At 36.1% G+C, this 24,463-nt stretch overlaps 2 protein-coding genes across 3 annotated transcripts in view; one reads left to right on the forward strand and one right to left on the reverse strand.

The window, feature by feature from the left end:
* Positions 1 to 1,668, reverse strand: part of LOC123530009 (protein farnesyltransferase subunit beta-like) — a 39,011-nt gene extending 37,343 nt beyond the window's left edge. The window contains exon 1 of the mRNA XM_053524111.1: positions 1,532 to 1,668. Coding sequence (XP_053380086.1) covers positions 1,532 to 1,627 — 96 coding nt within the window. The 5' untranslated portion in view covers positions 1,628 to 1,668. The remainder of the gene's footprint in view (positions 1 to 1,531) is intronic.
* LOC123530019 (F-box only protein 6-like) lies at positions 1,668 to 23,938 on the forward strand. 2 transcript variants are annotated; one of them, XM_045310705.2, is made up of 4 exons: positions 1,668 to 1,778; positions 10,841 to 11,226; positions 17,585 to 17,692; positions 23,791 to 23,938. In XM_045310705.2, exons 2-4 carry the CDS (start codon positions 10,857 to 10,859, stop codon positions 23,916 to 23,918), a joined length of 606 nt encoding a protein of 201 aa, XP_045166640.2. In that variant the 5' UTR covers positions 1,668 to 1,778; positions 10,841 to 10,856; the 3' UTR covers positions 23,919 to 23,938. The 2 variants fall into 2 exon arrangements, with proteins under 2 accessions (XP_045166640.2, XP_053373665.1); XM_053517690.1 differs by lacking the exon at positions 1,668 to 1,778 and adding an exon at positions 6,162 to 6,279.
* Positions 23,939 to 24,463: the final 525 nt, after the last annotated feature.

Below are 24,463 nucleotides of genomic sequence, written 5' to 3' on the forward strand. Positions count from 1 at the left end.
GACCTTGGTATTTTCTCTCCCAGGATTTACTTTAATGGTGTCAGAAGTGTTTGATGGACTCATGCAGTGTGCATGGAGTGTCATTCTGGAGAGCTGGTAAGCTCTGAAAAGTAAAGGGGGGAGAAGTGTAGTGATAGTAGGTTTATAGGCCACTTCCAACAGCCTTGCTGTTGGGTTAACCCTTTAGCGACGTGTTTGAGTGTCCGCCTACAGATCTCGAGGTCCCAGTAGGGACCTTGGTATTTTCTCTCCCAGGGTTTACTTTAGAACTCATTACCGGACTCAGTTGTAACTTGTACCAAAATCGATACATTCAAACGTGCTCTTGGACTACAGATCGCGCGATTAACATCTAACATCAAGCGCGCACACACAACCCCGATAATTTTTGCTCATTAGTGAGATAATTTCGAGTATCAATACAGCGAACTTGCCCTTTCCGAACCAGTTTTTAGTTTTTTATCGTTTTACTTCGTCAAGTTTATATTTTAAACATAAATTTCATCATTAATGCTAGACAAATATGTCACAATTAAAATAATGTGAAAAGAAATTCGAAACAAAACATTGTTTGTAACAGATTTCTGTAATTGATCTGACTGGTAGTGGTACTGTGCGTAGTCTGGGTCATACTCGCCTATTCCGAATCACCACAAATGACCTTAAATGGTTTTCTTACTACTATCCACAATAACATAAAACTACCATCTTGAATCGAAAACTGAAATTATTTTATATCAGGAATAGAAATAATCGCATTAAAAGCCAATTAAATGACTAAAACGATAGGCATGACATCCTTCTCTGGCATTATTGAAATATTCTGTTTTAAAACAGTCATGTGGGCGGTCTTGTCCTTCATGTGAATAAAATAGTCACATTGTATAATAATACCTCCGCCTTTTTCTTTAACATCTGGCCATGGGTAAAAATAATAACATAAATTAATATTTTGGTCACATTGAATCGATATTTTTTATGCAATCTTTAAACAATGTGCAGCAGAACAGAACTGAAACTGTGTGATTCGGAATAGGCACAATGTATGTCTTCTATATTTCCTCTTTAGGCATCTCAATGGTTAAGTTGTTTTTAATGTGGGATATATTACTGGAAAGAGCATAAAATTTCCTTCTTTTTAATCTCCCTTCCGCTTCATTTCATTAAAAAACTAGAACGCAAGCACTCTTTGAATCTGACATTTTTGTTTCCACATAAGAAAAATATAGCATTTGGACAATGTTGCAAATATGGATTATGTAAGAATAACTCGATCATTTACCAGCAATTAATTATCAAGTTTAATGCATTAGGTATAAAACCAAAACATAGCTAACGGTTTTTCTTGACGTATGCGCGACGGCTGCTGAAAAACTTGGAAATGAGTCAATTTACAGACTGGTTCGGAATAGGCAAGTTCACTGTCAGATACAGTTTTGTTCACTTCTCAGAAATATCGTGGTCACGAAAACCTATGACAAATAATATCATGGCCAGCTGAAAGAAAAAGGATAAAATCTAAACATTTTACTTGTTCTTCTGATGAAAATGTCGATAGGCCGTCATCATTATTTCTGTTGTTTTTCTCAAAGTTAGCATCACAACACCTAAAATTATGTAGTTCCATCTCCAACAATCAAGATTTTTCGTTCAGAATTTCAAGCGCCTGATGACAGAAATAATGAGAAACCAAGCGTCTGTAAGAAAATTTCGCAACTTTTTTTGGACATTTAACAGCCAGATAAACACCAACTATTCAAGTGTGAATTAAATATATTGTAAGATTCATGTAGATTCATGTAGTTCATGTAGAGTAGAAGCCTGGAACATCCTTAGATGTTGCGTTAAAGATTATGAGATTTTTATTTTTCTGTTTTCCCCTCGTAATCTCACTTTAGTTTTCCTTTCAGTAATGGAAGTGGCTAGGGTCCGGTAACCGGACCACTAATTTTATAGGCCCTAAGTATTTTTATGGAAGTGTCTAGCCGTCCAGTAACCGGATGCCTTGCCTGCGTTCTAGTGGTCCGGTTACCGGACGGCTAGCAAATCCTCAGGGAATTTTCTAGTTGTCCGGTAATTGATTTCTTAATGAATAAGTAATGATTTTATATATAGTTTTAAATGTTATTTACTTAAAATATCAATACTTATCTGATTTTTCAGTCGATTAAACGCAAGAGATCGTGTTTGTTTACAAATCCGTTGATATTTTATTTTTAGAAATGATAAAACATTGATCGCCGAACGTCCGTATGCTATTTTGTAAAAGAAAGTGTCTAGGGGTACGGATCCGTACCTCTAGAATCAGATTCTAGAGTACGGATCCGTACCTCTAGACAAGCCTGTTAGGGGTACGGACCTCCGTTTTTCTAGAGATTAATGGTCTTTTATATTTTAAATTTTGTTGAAAATAAAAAATTTAATAAATAAAACTTCATCAGTATTCACATTAAACTTGGATCTGAATGGTTTCAGATACTAACGTCTACCCGAGTGTTACATTTTCTTTCGAAACGTAAATAACCGAGGAACACCAAATAAATCACGAGGATTCGAACTGGCAGAAAAAAAGATATAAAGATTAAACAAAATAATGTTAAATTATGTTGTGAAAAAAACACACGATTTTTATTGATAATTACCCGTAGGGTATTTATGTTTTCCACACACTTTGCAGCCGTTATGAGATACAAATTAAGGGACGTTTTCACAAACAGTTTCTTTTACTTCATGTGGGTTAATTAAATTAATTATCAAACAATCAGTTCTGTGCCGATTATCATTATATCTTGTTAAATAACAAAATAAATAAAGCTACATATTATTATGCCAAATTTATTTTTTCTGTTGAATTTCAAATATAATTCATTCAACATGTTCAAGGGTTAGATTCACTCATTTATCTGTTATAAACAATTCATTTTACAATAAACTAATAGGCACGGAACAGTGTATTCATTTGGAGTTCCTCGGCTATTTGGGTTTTGTAAGATAAGTTAAACAATCGGATGAATGCTGATATCTGTAAACCATTTAAATCCAAGTTTTATGTGAATACTGGTTAAGTCTTATTTGTTATTTCATTTTCAACAAAATAAATTTAAGATGTAAATATAACCCTCAATCTCTAGAAAAAGGAGGTCCGTACCCCTAGAAAACCCCTAACAAATTCTAGAGGTATGGATCCGTACCCCTAGACACTTCCTTTGTAAAAAGTGATGTGTTTTTTTCTAACGGCCTAAACTTTAAATATTAAAACACAAATTTATATATATTTTTTGAAGAATTATATGGAAAGCTTTAAAAAAAGCAGTTCATTCGTTAATTTTGACTATAATTATTTCAAAATAAAATGGATTAATTATGAACGCTTAACTACTGTTTTTCTTAAAGTTTTGAACATCACGCTGCCGCTTTTGACATTAGATGTCATTTAAAACAGTTATTCATTAAAAAAGATTTGAATACTAAAATACAGTATGAAAATTTGAAAGTACTTAAAAACTGTTTTAATTTTGAAAATCCAGTGAAAAAGTTGTTAAAATTTAAAAATTCTGATCCGTTAAAAGCATCCAGATGAACAGATTTTAATAAGTGATGTCACGTCGATCTCGCCATTATTGAGTTCGGCAAACTTCCGTTTTATAGGCTAATTAATGCAGTGTTTTATTGTAAATGTTTATAGTATGTATTTACACAAAATTTTGTTTGCAGATAAGTATCAGTATCTAAGTAAATAACATTAAAACTATATAAAATCATGTCTTATTCATTAGGAAATCAATTACCGGACCACTAGAAAATCCCCTGAGGATTTGCTAGCCGTCCGGCAACCGGACGGCTAGCTAGACACTTACATTTTTAGCTCGACTATACAAAGTATAAGGAGAGCTATCCTACTCGACCCGGTGTCGGCGTCTTTCCGCATCCCCACCTTGGTTAAAGTTTTTTTACACTTTCTCTTTTTTCAACTTATCTCTGTAATTACTTGATGGATTTGATTCAAACTTGAAATACTTATTCCTCATCATCATCCACATCATCTGACATAAGGGCCGTAACTCTGGCACCAATATTTCATGAATTATCCCCCCATTTCACTTAAGATTTTCAGGTTAAAGTTTTGATGCACTTTCACTCTATCTCTGTTATTACTGAATGGATTTGATTCAAACTTGAAATAGTTGTTCAACATCATCACCCACATCATATGACACAAGGTGCATAACTCTGGCACCATTTTTTCATGAATTATTCCCCCTTTTTACTTAGAATTTCAGGTTAAAGTTTTGGTGCTGTGTAAGTCTAAATTATTTTTGAACAAGTTTTAAATGCATGGAGTAAAACGATTTTTGGCAAACAGATTTCTGTTAGCGCAGCAGAATAGGTTACGTGACCTTGTGAACGTAAATAGAAATGTGGTTTTGAAATTCTTGAGGGCAAATAGGTCACAGAGGTAGGATATCCACTACCATCGTTCACGGTTTGACACATTTACATGTCAGTTTATTCGGGATATTGCACATTCGCTTTTAAAAAATTAAAGAAAAAACTTTTTTATTGACTTCTTCTCAACAATTTAAGGAATCGAGAAAGTACGATCAGACAGTGATGTGTCATATGGCGCCAAAACATGACGTAATGCCATGACAATCTCGGGCAACTAAACCGCTTTGATCACTTCAGATGCCATAATAACCGACACACTTCTTTTAGCTCTTTGAGCATTAGAAACAACTAAGGGAAGTTAATCTTTAAAGAGAGAGAAAAAAAAAAATTGCAAGTCCATACAAAAATCCTAACCAGGTAGAGATAGCTCAAAATACACCTCAGAATTGGATGTAACATGCATGTTGTACTACAGAAAAGTGGTCTCGATTTTTCCCTACGACTAGTAATGAAAAAGTTACAATATAAGCTATTTATAGTAACAACAAAGGGAAGTAATTCAAAAGAAGGGACCAGTGCATGACACTCCGTCTCATGATGGTGTACAATTGTGCCAAGTTACATCAAAATCCCTCCATGCATGAAGAGGAAATGCTCCAGACAAAGTCATTCTTGTATTTGACCTTTGGCCTCTAAGTGTGACCTTGACCTTAGACCTAGGGACCTGGTTCTTGCGCATGACACTCCGTCTCATGCTTGTGAACATTTGTGCCAAGTTACATCAAAATCCCTCCATGCATGAAGAAGAAATGCTCCGGACAAAGTTTTCATTCTTGTATCCTTGACCTCTAAGTGTGACCTTGACCTTAGACCTAGGGACCTGGTTCTTGCGCATGACACTCCGTCTCATGATGGTGAACAATTGTGCCAAGCTACATCAAAGTCCTTTCATGCATGAAGAAGATATGCTCCGGACAAAGTTTTGATTCTTGTATCCTTGACCTCTAAGTGTGACCTTGATTTTAGACCTAGGGACCTGGTTCTTGCGCATGACACTCCCTCTCATGATGGTGAACAATTGTGCCAAGCTACATCAAAATCATTCCATACATGAAGAAGATATGCTCTGGACAAAGTCATTCTTAAATTTTTCATTCTTGTATCCTTTGACCTCTAAGTGTGACCTTGACCTTAGACCTAGGAACCTGGTTCTTGCGCGTGACACTCCGTCTCATGATGATAAACAATTGTGCCAACTTTCATCAAAATCCCTCCATGCATGAAGAAGATATGCTCCGGACAAAGTCATTCTTGAATTTGACCTTTGACCTTAGACATAGGGACCTGGTTCTTGAGCATGACACTCCATCTTATGATGGTGAACAACTGTGCCAAGTTTCATCAAAATCCCTCCATGCATGTAGAAGATATGCTCCGGACAAAGTCTGTGGACACCGCCCGCCCGCCAGGGGCGTTCCCATAATACGTCCCGTTTTTCAAACGGGCGTATAAAAATGAATGCACTACGCGCGTTTTTTTGTGTTCAAAGTAGCCGCGATGTAAACTAGATATTACGATAGGGCGCACGTGCTTGTGGAATGGAAAATTACCAGCATGATGTTTTGATATTTTTACGATTCGCAGGTAAATTCCAGTCAATCCAGGTAATTTTGCCTGATGTAATTTCTCAATTTGGTAAAGTTACCACGTAAAAAACACTTGCCCGATCAGCGGAGTAGTCCATTCGTGCTATCCTGACTTTAACTCGCCAATGCTTATAACTGTAGAGTGGTGTGAAAACAACGTTGGTACACTTTGTGTCAAACTTCTCGACACTGCTTGATTGGATTAATCATAATTAAACGATTATCTAAATGGATCTTTAATCTGGTATGATTTAAAGGACGATTTCTTATCTTTAAAATAATTGATTAAATAAAAAAAAACATGCTGTATGTTTAATAAAAAATGGGAGACAGTTGTGTTTTTTGCAGCGTAATAAAAAAAACTTTTAAACCGAAAGTTAATTTCTTCTGATTATTTGGACTAATCTTATATGATTGCTTTAAATCAAACAAAATGCCGACATACATCTCAACTATCAAAAATGGAAACTTCGTTTCTATCTACTCTAAAACCTTGCTTCAGAATGGACATATGTCCAATTCCAAATGCTATGCTGAATTCAGCAGCTCTGAGCTATGTTACTATATATCTAATACTTACAACTAGTTATGATAATGTCAGGTTTATGTATGCATTGAATACTATGTCTATAATTGTATTTTTATATAAAAAAAAACAAAGAAAGAAGAGAAGGGAAATAAAAGAAAGAAACATAAAAAAATTAAATGAAAAAACTAAAGCGGGGATATCTGTATCAGATTTAATCATGCATTAAGCTTGATGCCACCGCCTGATGAGACTCACAGAGGGGTCAAAATAGTTGTTTTCTATGTCTTGGCTAACACTCAGAAACTGAAATACTTACATCAAAATTTACAGCAGTCTGCTAAAATTTGGCAAATGCTGGATAGTTATCCTTGAAAAATATTATGAAATTGACTGAAAATCTTAAACGAAAATGCTTTCAAGATGCAAGAAAAACGCAATTAAAGCCATCCCAAATCTTAAAATTTTCTTGTGCTCACCCCCCTCTTCTGCCTTCTGCACTCGCATCCCATGGTTGGACCACTTTTTCGAAGCCGGCAACAGCCCTGCTTACTCATTTGGCTTATCGGTATGACTTATCTTGTGATCTAATATTTTATAGTTGTCATCCCTCTAAGCCTTACCCCATATGGGTGGTTTTCAAAATAATGAAGCTTTTTCTTCTCCCTCACCTTACTTTAATTCAGTTCAGTTTTAGAATTTGTTTTGGAGCAAATTATATCCAAATCAATGTAATCAATAAGTGTGTGCAATTTTATCTTGATGGCTCAAGCAGTTTTAAAGTTATATCAAATTATATAGCCAATTTTGTCCCCTGTGCACCCAAAAAAGTGTGACATTTTACATGAAGTATAGTTTTCAACTGTGGTTTACTTTTTAAAATCATGCTTTATTGTTACAGCTTTGACTTTTTTATGTAACTTAAACTCTGCACATTTAAATAAAATACTTCTTTTTCATTACCTACATCTTATTGTTACCAAGATTTCACATCTTGTGATGGAACCCCCTTCACAAAAAATAGTGGAAAAAATACTAAATTAAAATGTTGAACACTACAATTTCAGAACCTTATTACTTTTCTAAAGTCTTAATGTTTTTCTAAGATCTTTATCCTTTCAGCTGTGAAGACACAGTATGATTTATTTCTTTAATAAATCAAATTTCTCAGAAACTTGATGAATTTCTATACACCTAAAAATGTCCCCTGTGCACCTTTTCAGTTGTTAAGTGTCAGATTTCTTTTATTCTTTAAGTAAAATGGGATTTTACTTTATTTTCCTTGAAAGGGAGTTACAATAGATACAAAAGCAGCGTTCAACTTCACATATTACAGACTGTTAAATATTCACAAAGCCAAAAGTGATGTCCCCTGTGCACCCTTTTTTTACATATATCAATTATCATAGCATTCCAGTAATTTGTGGTGGCAGTTCTATATTCTTAGCAGTGTGAATGCAAAATTTAGGCATTACTTGATAATTTAGCATTATATAAGAAACCCTGGACAATTTAAAATTCATTGTTTGCATTTTTTTCTGAAGTTGCCAATTTTCAAGTTTAAAAGTGAAAACATCAATTTTATTGCATCTTAAGCTCTTAAGTTTACCTACATATGTAAATGTTCACTAGTAAATATTGTGTAGTTAAAAGAATTTTACTTACCATTAACATATTCTATGAATAAATATTTTGACACAATTTGTCCCCTGTGCACCCTTTTTAGTAAAATTAAAAAGTATGTATGAATTTTACTATTCCATTTTATCATGCATGGCATTTTGTCATTTTTCTACTCTGAATAAGCAGTTCATGTAAACTAAATGATTTCAACGTGTTAGTTATGTTTAAAGTCACTTATTTTTCATTTAAAGCATTACATTCTGTTGAATTTTCATGTTTTTGTAGTGAAAATGTTCGATTTTGTAGTTATTTTGTGGAATAAACTAATTTTTTAATAGCATTTGTCTAAAGTTGATTACCATTAGTCTTTTTATGAATAGAAAACTAATAATGGATGAATATTACATGATCTTCAGTATGTGTCCCCTGTGCATCTGTAAAATAACTCAATTTTGAGTTGACAATTCTAGAAATTAGAATTACTGGACATTCTTGAAATTTTGCATGTGGTTTATAAACATGCAAAATGTGAGAAAAAAATAGGTTTTATAATTATATGTTAGTTATACTGCATTCAGCAACAACTTTTCTAGGTAAAGTTTTATTTTCATTTCAGATTTGTGCAGAAAGGGTGATTTTAAAAACCAATGTCCACAAACATATGATTAAATAAGTTTCAGACCAAACACATACACCCATTACATATCATTTATATTGAAAAAAATACTGTTATACATATTTCTTCGTCATAAAACCATGCAACATTTTTCACCCATCTTACTGGAAATTCACTGAACTTTTGAATTAAAGGCTGAAATATATGCTGATTGGCATTTCTCAACACTTTCCTAAAGTTATTTCCTTCAACTTTGAAGTATTTGCTATCATAAAAAATAGGTGACCACCATAAAAAATGAGTTTGAATTTTTAACCCCTATGTCACACTTTTGCTTCATTATTTTGAAAACCACCCATATCTGTATTTTACTGTAACAGTTGGGGAAAATGAAAACATTAAAAAATAAAAAATCAGTGTCAAAAGTGTCAGGGTGGGGGGTTCAGACCTCCTTTTTCCATATATAGATGTTTCTAGTGGTCTGTAACTTCAAATGGGAATTGCTTTAAACTCGCAGTAATGATATGACATGCAATGTGCATGTCCCTTAACACTGTTTCACTTTTTCACAAAGTTGGCTGTGGCATTGACTGTTATCTGTTATCTCAACTAGCATATAGTAAGAATGGAAATTGTCTTAAAACTGTTGCCCATTTTGTAAATGTTTATGTCTTTGTTCTTATTATTCCAACTTTTTTATGCCCCCCTTCGAAGAAGGAGGGGTATACATATTGTTTTGCAGATGTCGGTCGGTCGGTATGTAGACCAGTCCGTTTCCAGATGATAACTCAAGAATGCTTGGGCCTAGAATCATGAAAATTGATAGGGTGGTTGGTCATAACCAGCAGATGACCCCTATTGATTTTGAGATAAGTAGGTCAAAGGTCAAGCTCATAGTGACCCAGAACAGTTAAACTGTTTCCGGATGATAACTCAAGAACGCTTGGGCCTTGGATCATGAAAGTTGGTATGGAGGTTGGTCATGACCAGCAGATGACCCCTATTAATTTTGAGGTCAGTAGGTCTTAAGGTCAAGGTCACAGTGACCCAGAATGGTTTCCGGATGATAACTCAAGAACGCTTTGGCCCAGGATCATGAAAGTTGATAGGATGGTTGGTCATGACCAGCAAATGACCTCTATTGATTTTGAGGTCAGTAGGTTATAGGTCAATGTCACAGAGATCCAGAACAGTTAAACGGTTTCCAGATGATAACTCAAGAACGATTGGGTCTAGGATCATGAAAGTTGATTGAGAGGTTGGACATGAGCAGCAGATGACCCCTATTGATTTTGAGGTCAGTAGGTCAAAGGTCAAGGTCTCAGTGACCAGGAACAGTTTAACAGTTTCCAGATGATTCCTTAAGAACGCTTGGGCCTAGGATGATGAAAGTTGATAGGGAGGTTGGTCATGACCAGCAGATTACCCTTTTTGATTTTGAGGTCAGTAGACCAAAGGTCAAGGACACAGCAATCCAGAACAGTAAAACCGTTTCCAGACGATAACTTGAGAATGTTTGGGCCTAGGATCACAAAACTTAGTAGAGAGCCAGCATGACCAGCAGATAACCCCTACTGTTTTTGAGGTCAGTAGGTAAAAGGTTAAGGTCACAGTGACCTGGAACAGTAAAAATGTGTCTGGACGATAACTTGAGAATGCTTGGGCCTAGGATCACGAAGCTTAATAGGGAGGGTTATCTTGACCAGCAGATGACCCCTATGGTTTTTGAGGTCAATAGGTCAAAGGTGAAGGTCACTTTGACCAAGAACAGTAGAGCTTTTGTGACAGTGACCAAGTAATTTTTGTTCCTTGTCCTTCTGCTGAATGCATCAAGGGGGGCATTTCATGTTCTATGAGCTCTCGTTTATTGACAGTCATGAAAATGTTGGTCTGTTTTCTATTGTGAAAGACATTTTCCATCTATTACTGAAACAAACAGATCTCTTGTATATCATGCTGTATTTTAGAAATTCTTTCATACTGTATCATAATCTTAATTCTATGTGTTCTATATAAATTTGTGTCTTTTCTTCCTTTCAGAATAAATCAGGTTGCTATGGGTCAAGCTTGGGGTCGAATGCCCCATCAATCTGGGTCAGGGAAGTCACAAAGAAGTTTGAAAGAAGTGTATGGTGTAGATAATGAGTATTCTGGTGAAACATTTCAAGCGATAGAAGTACCTGATGAAATTATTTGTGAAGTGTTAAAGTGGGTACCAGCTAAAGACATAGTAAAGTCATGTGTATATGTTTGTAAACAGTGGAGAGATGTCATTAACATACAGATGTTCTGGAAAGAAAAATGTATTCATGAACTTGGATACACAAATGAAATATTCCACTTCCTTATGGATGAGGACTTTAAAAAGCTGTATTTCAAAAGACCATACCAAAATAACTTGATAAAGAACCCAGATGCTAGCGAAGGTAAGTTCAGTTTCTATGTGTATCAGAAGAATTAAGGTAATCATTAATGATTAAGGTCAACAACTCTAATAAAATGATCCATGCTGTTAAATAACAGATTTTAAGCTTGACTATTTGAAGAATAAGGAGGGCTGTTGTACTCACCTTGGTGTCAGCACTGCATTCGGTTTAAGTTTTTTTATAACAATCTAAATATTCTTAACTACTGCCCATATTGTTGTCAGACCTTGCAGAAAGATTGTTCTTTGTAAGGGACAAACATCATATAGTTAAGGGTCAGGTACCTGAAAGGTCAAGGTTGCTGGGGTCAAATATTTCAGTAATATTACCAGTAGTTAAAGTTTTTGATGACATGCTTCTTAGTAGCATAGTTTCTTCTTAATTATTATCCCCCGCCGATGAAATCAGGAGTGGGGTATTGAAATGGTGTTGTCCGTCCGTCCGTGTGTCCGTCCACAGCCATTTCTCAGTAACTAGCAGGTAGAATTCCATGAAATTTGAAATAAACATTCATGAACAAACATACTGCGATGATGCCCATTAAATTTTTTTTTGGATTGGTCAATTTCCCTTATAGTTATTGCCCTTGATATAATGAAAAATGCCCAAAAATGTCCGTCTGCAGCAATTTCTCAGTAACTAGCAGGTAGAATTTCATGAAACTTGAAATAAACCTGAACCAACATACTACGATGATGTCCATCAAGTCTTTTTTTTGATTAGTTAATTTCCTTTAGAGTAATTGCCCTTGATTTAATGAAAAATGCCCAAAAATGTCCGTCTGCAGCCATTTCTCAGTAACTATCAGGTAAAACTTGAAATAAACATGCACCAACATACTGCGATGATGCTGTCAATTTTTTTTTTTGATTGGTCAATTTCCCTTAAAGTTATTGCCCTTGATTTAATGAAAAATCCACGTCTGCAGCCATTTCTCTGTAACAAGCTGGTAGAATTTCATGAAACTTGAAATAGATATGAACCAACATACTTCGATGATGCCTGTCATTTTTAGCTCACATGTCACAAAGTGACAAGGTGAGCTTTTATGATCGCGCAGCGTCTGTCGTCCATGCATGTGTCCGTCCGTAAACTTTTGCTTGTGACCACAGAGGTCACATTTTTCAAGGGATCTTTATGAAAGTTGGTCAGAATGTTCATCTTGATGATATCTAGGTCAGGTTCGAAACTGGGTCACGTGCGGTCCAAAACTAGGTCAGTAGTTCTAAAAATAGAAAAACCTTGTGACCTCTCTAGAGGCCATACTTTTCAATGGATCTTCATGAAAGTTGGTCAGAATGTTCATCTTGATGATATCTAGATCAAGTTTGAAACTGGGTCACATGCCACCAAAAACTAGGTCAAATAATAAAAAACATTGTGACCTCTCTAGAGGCCATATTTTTCATGGAATCTGTATGAAAGTTGGTCTGAATGTTCATCTTGATGATATCTAGGTCAAGTTTGAAACTGGGTCAACTGCGGTCAAAAACTAGGTCAGTAGGTCTAAAAATAGAAAAACCTTTTGACCTCTCTAGAGGCCATATTTTTCAATGGATCTTCATGAAAATTGGTCTGAATGTTCACCTTGATGATGTCTAGATAAAATTCAGAACTGGGTCACGTGCGGTCAAAAACTAGGTCGGTAGGTATAAAAATAGAAAAACCTTGTGACCTCTCTAGAGGCCATATTTATCATGAGATCTTTATGAAAATTGGTGAGAATGTTCACCTTGATGATGTCTAGGTCAAGTTCAAAACTGGGTCATGTGCCTTCAAAAACTAGGTCATTAGGTCAAATAATAGAAAAACCTTGTGACCTCTCTAGAGGCCATATTTTCCAATGGATTTTCATGAAAATTTGTCAGAATTTTTATCTTGATGATATCTAGGTCAAGTTCAAAACTGGGTCACATGAGCTCAAAAACTAGGTCACTATGTCAAATAATAGAAAAAAACGACGTCATACTCAGTTCAAAACTGGGTCATGTGGGGACAGGTGAGCGATTCAGGAGCATCATGGTCCTCTTGTTTTTTTTTAATTGGTCAATTTTCCTTAGAGTTATTACCCTTTAATTGTTTAAAAATCTACAGATTTGTACATAACAAACTAACCAATGGGTAGAATTTCATTAAACTTCTTTCATTCTTTTCCATGAACATTTATTATAAACATGTGAAGTTGTGTACCCACACCTGGTCACCACCTTGCCTTGGTCACACCCCCTCCCCCTCCCAAACCCCTCCCCCCCCCCACCCCCATTTTTTTTTCATTTTTAATTTTCCATCAATATTTATAATCAACCCCTGCTGCCCCCCCACTCCACCCCCCCTCTTCACCCAACCAAAAAAAAAGCATTCATTTTCTGTTAAATTGATTTTGACTATTGAAATTATTTGCTTCTTAGTAAATCCTTAACTTCTTGCCGGATATATATATTTTTTGCCATTCCTTACCACAGACCTTTTCGGCGGGGGATACCAATTCAACGTATTTGCTTGTTATATTGGTTTTTAGCATTATAACACCTCATAACACACCTCAAACATGCCCCTAACACCCCAACTACAAAATATTTTCCCCTCCCCATTACATCCCCTGCTACCACACACACACTATGAATTGTGATTGTCCTGTGTCGGCTGTGTGTTGTTTTCAAGGTTTTTACTGTAATAAAGTGTTAATGCTCTAGAGGTAACACAGGTTACAATTTTGGCTGAACCTTACTTAAACATGGTAAGAATATTTCCCTTAATGAAATTTTTTCAGAGTTCGCAAATGGTTTATCTAGGATCAGAAACAAGGTCACTAGTTCAAATGATTGAAAACCTTTGTATATCACATTTTCTTTCTGATCTTGATCAAAATTTTTAAGAATATTTGTCTCAATAAAATTAAATCAACTTCAAACCTTGGAGGGGTTTAGGTTGCTGACTTCAAATCACTTGCCCCTCACTGATGTGGGTTCAAGCCTCCCTCAGGGAATTGAATTCTTCATGTGAGGAAGCCATCCAGCTGGCTTATGGAAGGTCCGTGGTTCTACCCAGGTTCCCATCTGTGATGGAATAATGGGGTCTTCATCCACCATCAAAGCTGGAAAAGTCGCCATATGACCTTTAATCGTGTCAGTGCGATGTTAAACCCAGCAAAACAGAAAAAAATCAAATCTGGGTTATCTTAGGATAAAAACTTTGTCAATAGGTCAGCAGTCAGGGGTGTAACTGTTTCAAGTTATCATATTTTATAACCCATTTGAGTTATTGCGTTTACTTTCATAACTTGTTTCAGTTATCATAAAATATTACAAAGCCCTCATACAGGTTATAAAATGCTGGAAAAAGTAACTGAAATAAGTTACATACATGTAACTTAAAACAGTTACACGCCTGACTGGTCAAGTCTTCATAAAACTTCCTGTGAAATAAATGTAAAGTTCTAGATGTGTCATGTAAGATAAAAAAGGTAGGTCACTAAGTCAAATTATAGAAAAGTCTTGTTAATGGTCAGGGGTGTAACTGTTTCAAGTAATCACATTTTATAACCCATTTGAGTTATTGTGTTTACTTTCATAACTTGTTTCAGTTATCATAAAATATTACAAAGCCCTCATACAGGTTATAAAATGCTGGAAAAAGTAACTGAAATAAGTTACATACATGTAACTTAAAACAGTTACACGCCTGACTGGTCAAGTCTTCATAAAACTTCCTGTGAAATAAATGTAAAGTTCTAGATGTGTCATGTAAGATAAAAAAGGTAGGTCACTAAGTCAAATTATAGAAAAGTCTTGTTAATGGTTTTGAGGCCGCATTTTCTAATTGGATCTTCATAAATCTTTGTCAAATGGGAAAAAACTAGGTCATTATGTCAAATTATAGAAAATTTTTTGTTAACACTTTAGAGGCAACTTTTTCAACACTTCATGATCATAAGTTTTTGTCACATTGTTTGTTTGTATGAAAGCTAGGTCAAGTTCAAAACTGAGCTGTTTGAGGTCAAAATCTAGGTCATTAGGTCAGAGAGTCTTGTTAATACTGTAGAATACTAGATGCCTCATTTTCTGACTGACCTGTATAAAACTTTATCAGAATGTTTATCTTTATGAATTCCAGGTCAGGTTAAAAACTGTGGTATCTACAGTAAACAAGATGGCCAAGATGGCCTTAGGTCGCTCACCTGAGAAACACACCATAACAGTATAAACATGATTGACCTTGTGATTTCATGGAAACAAATATTCTGGCAAATTTTCATTAGGATTAGACCCAAAATGTGGTCTCTTGAGTTTAAACAAGTATTTTCTTTGATATGATGTAGTGACCTAGTTTTTGACTAAAGATGACCCATATATTTAAACTCAACCTAGATTTCATCAAGGCAATCATTCTGACCAAATTTCATGAAGATCAATTGACAAATACAGCCTCTATCGCATACACAAGGTTTTTCTTTGATTTGACCTAGTGACCTACTTTTTAACCCCAGATGACCCATATTCGAACTCGACCTGGATTTCATCAAGGCAATCATTCTGACCAAATTTCATGAAGATCAATTTAAAAATACAGCTTCTATCGCATACACAAGGTTTTTCTTTGATTTGACCTAGTGACCTAGTTTTTGACCCAAGATGACTTACATTCTAACTTGGCCTAGATTTCATCAAGGCAATCATTCTGACCAAATTTCATGAAGATCAATTGAAAAATACAGCCTCTATCGCGTACACAAGGTTTTTCTTTGATTTGACCTAGTGACCTAGTTTTTGACCCCAAATGACCCACATTCGAATTTGGCCTAGATTTCATTTAGGCAATCATTCTGACCAAATTTCATGAAGATCAATTGAAAAATACAGCCTCTATCGCGTACACAAGGTTTTTCTTTGATTTGACCTAGTGACCTAGTTTTTGACCCCAGATGACCCATAATCAAACTCGGCCTAAATTTCATCAAGGTTATCATTCTGACAAAATTTCATGAAAATCAGTTGAAAAATACAGCCTCTATCGCATACACAAGGTTTTTCTTTGATTTGACCTAGTGACCTAGATTTTGACCCCAGATGACCCATTTTCGAACTTGGCCTAGATTTCATGAAGGTAATCATTCTGACAAAATTTCATGAAGATCAGTTGAAAAATACAGCCTCTATCTCATACACAAGCTAAAGGTTGACGGACAGACGACAGACAGACAGACAGACAGACGCAGGATGCCGGATGCCGGACATTGAGCGATCACAAAAAATAGGGCATTAGGTCAATCATAAAACCGTGTTCCAGAGACCACATTTACTACCTGGTTGTCATACATGTCAGAATATTTGTCTTAATGAAATCCACTTGTTTTTTCTTTTAGGTCAGTACCTAGGTCATTATGTACGATCACAGAAAAGCCTTGTTTACACTCATGAGGACACATTTTCTGCCTGATCATCACAAGATATTGTTAGAATGTTAGTCTGTATTAAATCTGGGATAAATATTGAACTGGATCATCTTGGGTCTAAAACTACCGTAGGTCACGAAGTAGGTTAAATTTAAGAGAAAAAAAACAATACTGGAGCTGCTACATTTTCTACCTGATCTTCAGCTTGTATTTTATTAATGTACATTCCCCACCCCACCTCACAGATTTTGTATGCTAACTTAAATTTTATATCTTGTAATGTTTAATATCCTTATACTCCCCCCACTTTACCCACCCATTGCACCTTATCCCCCACAAAAAAATATTTGTATACATTTCTCACACTAACATATCTTATATTGTTTCTTAGTATCCCTTATTATACATCTCTCTACTTCTACCCACCCATTACAGCCACCCACCACTGCCCCCCACCTTTCCCATTACCAGAAAAAAAATCACCCCAACACATTACAGAACTATTTGCCCCCTACACCTACAAGGATAAAAATAATCTGTTCATTTTTGAATAGTCAAGAGCTCTTGGTTTAGTGAAATTGCCATGTGGGAACTTATTTGATACTTCATTTGCAGGGTTGTGTTAAATGATCAGTTTAATAGTTTCACATTTCCTTTTAAAATAAATCTTTCGTAAATAGTAATACATGTACATGAAATATATATAAATAATTTCATTTAATTTTTACTTATCTTTGGAATTTTCTCTACTTAACATATTTTCAAACTATTTTGGTATCTAAACTAAAAGCAAATACTTAAGGACTGCTGAAACATGTTATTGTGAAATAAAAGAGAAGAAATATAGTCAATGTTACCATTTTATATATTTTCCCTAGTTTTCTAAAAGTGTAATGATATTTTTGAGAAAAATTTAATTTTACAAATATATCAGTGACTTGAGCTTTTATATGTTATGAAATACAGGATACAACAACTGGAAAATCCATGAAAATGGTGGTAACCGCTGGAAAATAGAAATACCTACCGGCTGCAATCCTGTAGATGACTATACTGGAAAGAAACAATCAGAAGGTACTTAAAATTCATTTAGAATTATATAGAAAGAATCGATGAATAAAAACATATTATACATGTTTGAACTTTTTAGCTCACCTGAGCACGATCACCTGAGCACGAAGTGCTCAAAGGTGAGCTTTTGGGGTGGCCCTGTGTCCGTCGTCCGTCAGTCGTCCTTCGTCGTCAACAATTTGACTGTTAACACTCTAGAGGTCACAATTTTGGCCTAATCTTAATGAAACTTGGTCAGAATGTTACTCTCAATAAAATCTTGGATGAGTTCGATATTGGGTCATCTGGGGTCAAAAACTAGGTCACCAGGTCAAATCAGAGGGAAAGCTTGTTAACACACTAAAGGTCACAATTTTGGCCCAGTCTTAATGAAACTTGGTCAGAATGTTACTTTCAATAAAATCTTGGATGAGTTTGATATTGGGTCATCTGGGTCAAAAACTAGGTCACCAGGTCAAATAAAAGGAAAAGCTTGTTAACACTCTAGAGGTCACAATTTTGGCCCGATCTTAATGAAACTTGGTCAGAATGTTACCCACAATAAAATCTTGGATGAGTTTGATATTGGGTCATCTGGGGTCAAAAACTAGGTCACCAGGTCAAATCAAAGGAAAAGCTTGTAAACACTGTACAGGCCACATTTATGTCTGTATCTTCATGATACTTGGTCAGAATGGTAATCTTGATGATCTAAAGGTCCAGTTTGAATTTGGATCATGTAGGATCAAAAACTAGGTCACCAGGTCAAGTCAAAGGAAAAGCTAGTTAACACTGTAGAGGCCATATTTGTGACCATATCTTAATGAATCTTGGTCAGAATGTTAATCTTGATGATCTTTAGGTCACTTTCAAATCTGGGTCAGGTGGGGCAAAAAACTAGGTCACTAGGTCAATTCAAAGGAAAAGCTTGTTAACACTCTAGAGGTCACAATTTTGGCCCAATCTTAATGAAACTTAGTCAGAATGTTACCCTCAATAAAATCTTGGACGAGTTCGATATTGGGTCATCTGGGGTCAAAAACTAGGTCACCAGGTCAAATCAAAGGAAAAGCTTGTAAACACTGTACAGGCCATACTTATGACTGTATCTTCATGATACCTGGTCAGAATGTTAATCTTGATGATTTTAAGGTCCAGTTTGAATCTGGATCATGGAGGATCAAAAACTAGGTCACCAGGTGAAATCAAAGGAAAAGCTAGTTAACACTGTAGAGGCCACATTTATGACCGTACCTTAATGAAATTTGGTCAGAATGTTAATCTTGATGATCTTTAGGTCACGTTCAAATCTGGGTCAGGTGGGGCAAAAAACTAGGTCACTAGGTCAGTTCAAAGGAAAAGCTTGTTAACACTAGAGGCCACATTTATGACTGTATCGTCAGGAAACTTGGTCAGAATGTTAATCTTGATGATCTTTAAGTCAGGTTCGAATCTGGGTCATGTGGGGGCAAAAACTAGGTCACCATTTCAAATCAAAGGAAAAGCTTGTTAACACTTTAGAGGCCAAATTTATGACTATATCTTCATGAAGCCATGTCAGAATGTTAATCCTGATGATCTTTATGCCAAGTTCGAATCTGGGTCATGTGGGGTCAAAAACTAGGTCACCAGGTCAAATCAAAGGAAAAGCTAGTTAACACTGTAGAGGCCACATTTATGACCATATCTTAATGAATCTTAGTCAGAATGTTAATCTTGATGATCTTCAGGTCACGTTGAAATCTGGGTCAGGTGGGGCAAAAAACTAGGTCAATAGATCAATTCAAAGGAAAAGCTAGTTAACACTCTAGAGGTCACAATTTTGGCCCAATCTTAATGAAACTTGGTCAGAATGTTACCCTTAATAAAATCTTGGACGAGTTCGATATTGGGTCATCTGGGGTCAAAAACTAGGTCACCAGGTCAAATCAAAGGAAAAGCTTGTAAACACTGTACAGGCCATACTTATGACTGTATCTTCATGATACCTGGTCAGAATGTTAATCTTGATGATTTTAAGGTCCAGTTTGAATCTGGATCATGTAGGATCAAAAACTAGGTCACCAGGTGAAATCAAAGGAAAAGCTAGTTAACACTGTAGAGGCCACATTTATGACCGTATCTTAATGAAATTTGGTCAGAATGTTAATCTTGATGATCTTTAGGTCACGTTCAAATCTAGGTCAGGTGGGGCAAAAAACTAGGTCACTAGGTCAGTTCAAAGGAAAAGCTTGTTAACACTAGAGGCCACATTTATGACTGTATCGTCAGGAAACTTGGTCAGAATGTTAATCTTGATGATCTTTAAGTCAAGTTCAAATCTGGGTCATGTGGGGTCAAAAACTAGGTCACCATATCAAATCAAAGGAAAAGCTTGTTAACACTCTAGAGGCCAAATTTATGACTATATCTTCATGAAACTTGGTCAGAATGTTAATCTTGATGATCTTTATGTCAAGTTCGAATCTGGGTCATGTGGGGTCAAAAACTAGGTCACCAGGTCAAATCAAAGGAAAAGCTAGTTAACACTTTAGAGGCCAAATTTATGACCATATCATAATTAAACTTGGTCAGAATGTTAATCTTGATGATCTTTAAGTCAGTAGGTCAGGTGAGCGATACAGGGCCTTCATGGCCCTCTTGTTTATTATCGATGGTCCCTAATATGTAGAACCGTCTAAAAAAAATACAGAGAGGTCCATCCAACGATGCTAAAGAACAAGTTTGGAGAATAAAATCTATTGTCGTAAGATTTAAGGTCTTCCTTTTTTAACCTTGATGGCCCCTGAAAGGGATCAAGCAGAACCATTAGAGGTTCATGCAAAGATGCCACAGGTCAAATTTGATGAAGATCCATCAAGCAGTTCATTAGGAGGTCAGTTGAAGATTTTCTGTATTTTTTAGCTGTGGTGGTTCCTGAAATGGGTCAAGCACAGTCATTAAAAAATTGATAGAGGTCCATAAAGTTTTTTCTATTTCTTGCTGTGGTAGCCCCTGAAAGTGGCCAAGCAAACAGAACAATTTGAACAAACTTTACAAGGATGCTATAGACAGGGTTTAGTGACGATCCATCATGAAGTTCTGAAGTCTTTTCAAGGTTTTTCTATTTTTAACTCTAGCGACCTCTAATAAGGGCCAAGCATTTCCATTTGAAGAAATTTGAAAGAAGACCTTAAAATAATATTACAAACCAAGTTTGATGAAGATTCTTCAAATGGGTCATGAGAAGAAGTCATTCAAAGGTTCAAAGGTACTTCTATTTTAGCTGTAGCAGCTGGAGTATCCCCAATTGAATGAAAGTTTGAGAGGACCGTATAATGATGCTACAAACCAAGTTTGATGAAGATCCATCATACAGTTCATAAGAATAAGTTGTTTGAAGGTTTTTCTATCTTTAGCTTAGCAGGCCCCTAAAAGGGGCCAAGCATCCCAATAAATTTGGGAACCTTCTGTTCAGATGAGCTAAAAAGGTGAAAGTGCATCAAAACTTTAACCAAGGTGTGAACACACTTCCTAGTCAAGCAAAAAGAGGCAGTTGACCTTTGAAACATTTTTGCCAAGGAATATTTTAATCCTCTGATAGATAGCAAAGTAATTGACTGGACACAAAACAGACCATGTTAATACCATTTTAACCTTTGATCTCAAAGTGTGACCTTGACATTTGAACTAGGGGCCTGGTAGACTAGCCACTAGACTGATAATATAGAATTTGCCACAAAATTTCAACTTTTGTATTTTTATGCCCCCGAAGGGAGGCATATTAGTTTTCAACTGTCCGTCCGTTAGTTCGTTCGTTCGTTCGTTTGTTAGTCACAACGTTAACTTTTTGCATGAAGGCACTTTACTCGCGAACCACTGCACCAAGGACCTTCAAACTTCACATGCTGATAGTACTTATTGAGTACACCACCTCTACTGACTTTGGGGTCACCAGGTCAAAGGTCAAAGTCACAGGGGCCAACGTTAACTTTTTGCATGAAGGCACTTTACTTGCGAACCACTGCACCCAGGACCTTCAAACTTCACCTGCTGATAGTACTTATTGAGTACACCACCCCCACTGACTTTGGGGTCACCAGGTCAAAGGTCAAGGTCACAGGGGCCAACGTTAACTTTTTGCATGAAGGCACTTCACTCGCGAACCACTGCACCCAGGACCTTCAAACTTCACATGCTGATAGTACTTATTTAGTACACCACCCCTACTGACTTTGGGGTCACCAGGACAAAGGTCAAGGTCACAGGGGCCAATGTTAACTTTTTGCATGAAGGCACTTTACTCGCGAACCACTGCACCCAGGACCTTCAAACTTCACATGCTGATAGTACTTATTGAGTACACCACCCCTACTGACTTTGGGGTCACCAGGTCAAAGGTCAAGGTCACAGGGGTCAACGTTAACATTTTGCATGAAGGCACTTTACTTGCGAACCACTGCACCCAGGACCTTCAAACTTCACATGCTGATAGTACTTATTGAGTACATCACTCCTACTGACTTTGGGGTCAACAGGTCAAAGGTCAAGTTCACAGGGGCCAATGTTAATTTTTTGCATGAAGGCACTTTTCTTGCGAACCACTTCACCCAGGACCTTCAAACTTTACATGCTGATAGTACTTTATGAGTACACCAACCCTACTGACTTTGGGGTCACCAGGTCGAAGGTCAAGGTCACAGGGGCCAACGTTAACTTTTTGCATGAAGGCACTTTACATGCAAACCACTTCATTCAGGACCTTCAAACTTCACATGCTGATAGTACTTATTGAGTACACCACCCCTACTGACTTTGGGGTCACCACGTCAAAGGTCAAGGTGCTGCAGGGGCATTTGTCACTGTTAGTGACAGCTCTTGTTTCTTTTATTTTATGTAATAGTAGCAAATGCCAGTCTACTTTACAGATTTTCTCAGAGAACTGATTGTAATGTTATCATATTGGCCCACAGGCGCTTGAAGCTCTATCAATAAATATATGCATTACCTTATCCTTATCCCACCCACCTAAAATATTATAAATACTTAAAGAGATCTAACATATATTTCATTGATAGAGCTTCAAACACCTGTGATTGGACAGAGGATATAGACTGGCTATATTCACAATTTTAAAATTAGAAATTTAAATATAATATATCGAAGTCTATGAGCTAGTGTAGGGGCCTTGTGTTTTAATACTGAAATTCCTTGACGGATGGCAGAGTCATGGGCCAGATATGAAAGTGTAAATTGATCTGAATGATGGACAGGAAAGTACAATCCTCTAGTCCCCAAAACTGGTTTTCAACCAAATTGGGACTTACAATGGGAGACCCCAGATGACCCAATATCGAACTCGTCCAAGATTTTATTGAGGGTAACATTCTGACCAAGTTTCGTTAAGATTGCGCCTAAATTGTGACCTCTAGAGTGTTAACAGTCAGATTGTTGACGACGACAGACACAGGGCGATCACAAAAGCTCAGGTGAGCTAAAAACATTTAAATACATTCTCATGAACTGGTTGAAAGGTCTTTGCTGAAGTTGGTCAGTATTATCCTTGATGGACCCTCCTCAATTTTATTTAGCTGATCTGCTTACTTGATGTTCACCAAACTTGGTTATAAGCAAGGTCAAAATGCCAAAGTACTCCTCAGAGGATTTGGGTCTCTTGTTGATATAATGGTGATGTTTTCCATGTGTGTAAATGAGATATTTGTATGCACATAATTTTTGCTTTAGGCCATTTATGCTTCAGTTGTTTGATACAAATTTGTTTTTGATTGCCTAAATGATTGAAGAGTTTCATTCAGATGAGTAACAGTAAATTTCATTTTAATACAATGTAAGAAACAATAAAGTGAAGTGAAAAACTTGATTTAATTGTTAAGAATTATTCTGATACCTTGTCTGAATGCAAAACCCAATCCACAGGGTCCACTACCTTTCCCTGTATTCAAGCTGCATTTACTGATGCTAATTACATTCAGTTTAACTTTAGTTTTAGTGAGAACCAGGATGTAGACCCACTAAAGACAGGACCCAACAGAATTACTACATCATATTTGTCTTTCTGGCAATTTTCTATCAGATTAAAGCTGTCAAGTTACAATGTTTGTATTTGATTTGTAATATTGCAGGAACGAGATGCTGGGTATCATCATATGGAGAATGTAGTAAGTCACAAACAATTGACCTGTTAGAGAGAGGCTGTAGTGAATATGTACTAGATGATGTTAAGCCAGATATACATGTATCAGAATGGTAAGTTGAGTTCAAGAAGTATGTGTGGTATATCTGAGACCTGCTTGATTATATTGTGTGTCACTGGGGTAAATAAACTCTATCTAATCTTGGCATAGGTTCTGTATTAAGGGGTGGACCATTCTTAGGAACTGGGGTTTTCCCTCCCATACTCTTTCCCATTCCTAGCACTAAACATTGGAAGATCCCTACACCCATGTAATACATTTACATATAATACTGTGTATATACAATTTACCACCTGATTCAAGGGGCATATCCAATATACCTCCTAATAGCTGGCAAGTATACATTTTTATAGCCTAAAATTCAGACCTCCGATCATTTTAGAAGAAGTTTGCTTTTTGTTTTGCTGGCAAACTTAATATCAGTGGTATTTATAATCAAGCTGAAGTTGAGGAGAGACTGGACAACAGATCTGCTGTCTAATGATTATACAAGACTTAGGCTAAGATATACAAGACTAAAATTTAAATAGAAATGGTTGAACAATGAGTGAGTGATATAACTGTAAGAATTTTACTGAAATAAAATCATTTATTTTGCTTC

This window comes from Mercenaria mercenaria, chromosome 1, assembly GCF_021730395.1.
Source record: "Mercenaria mercenaria strain notata chromosome 1, MADL_Memer_1, whole genome shotgun sequence".
Classification (NCBI taxonomy): domain Eukaryota; kingdom Metazoa; phylum Mollusca; class Bivalvia; order Venerida; family Veneridae; genus Mercenaria; species Mercenaria mercenaria.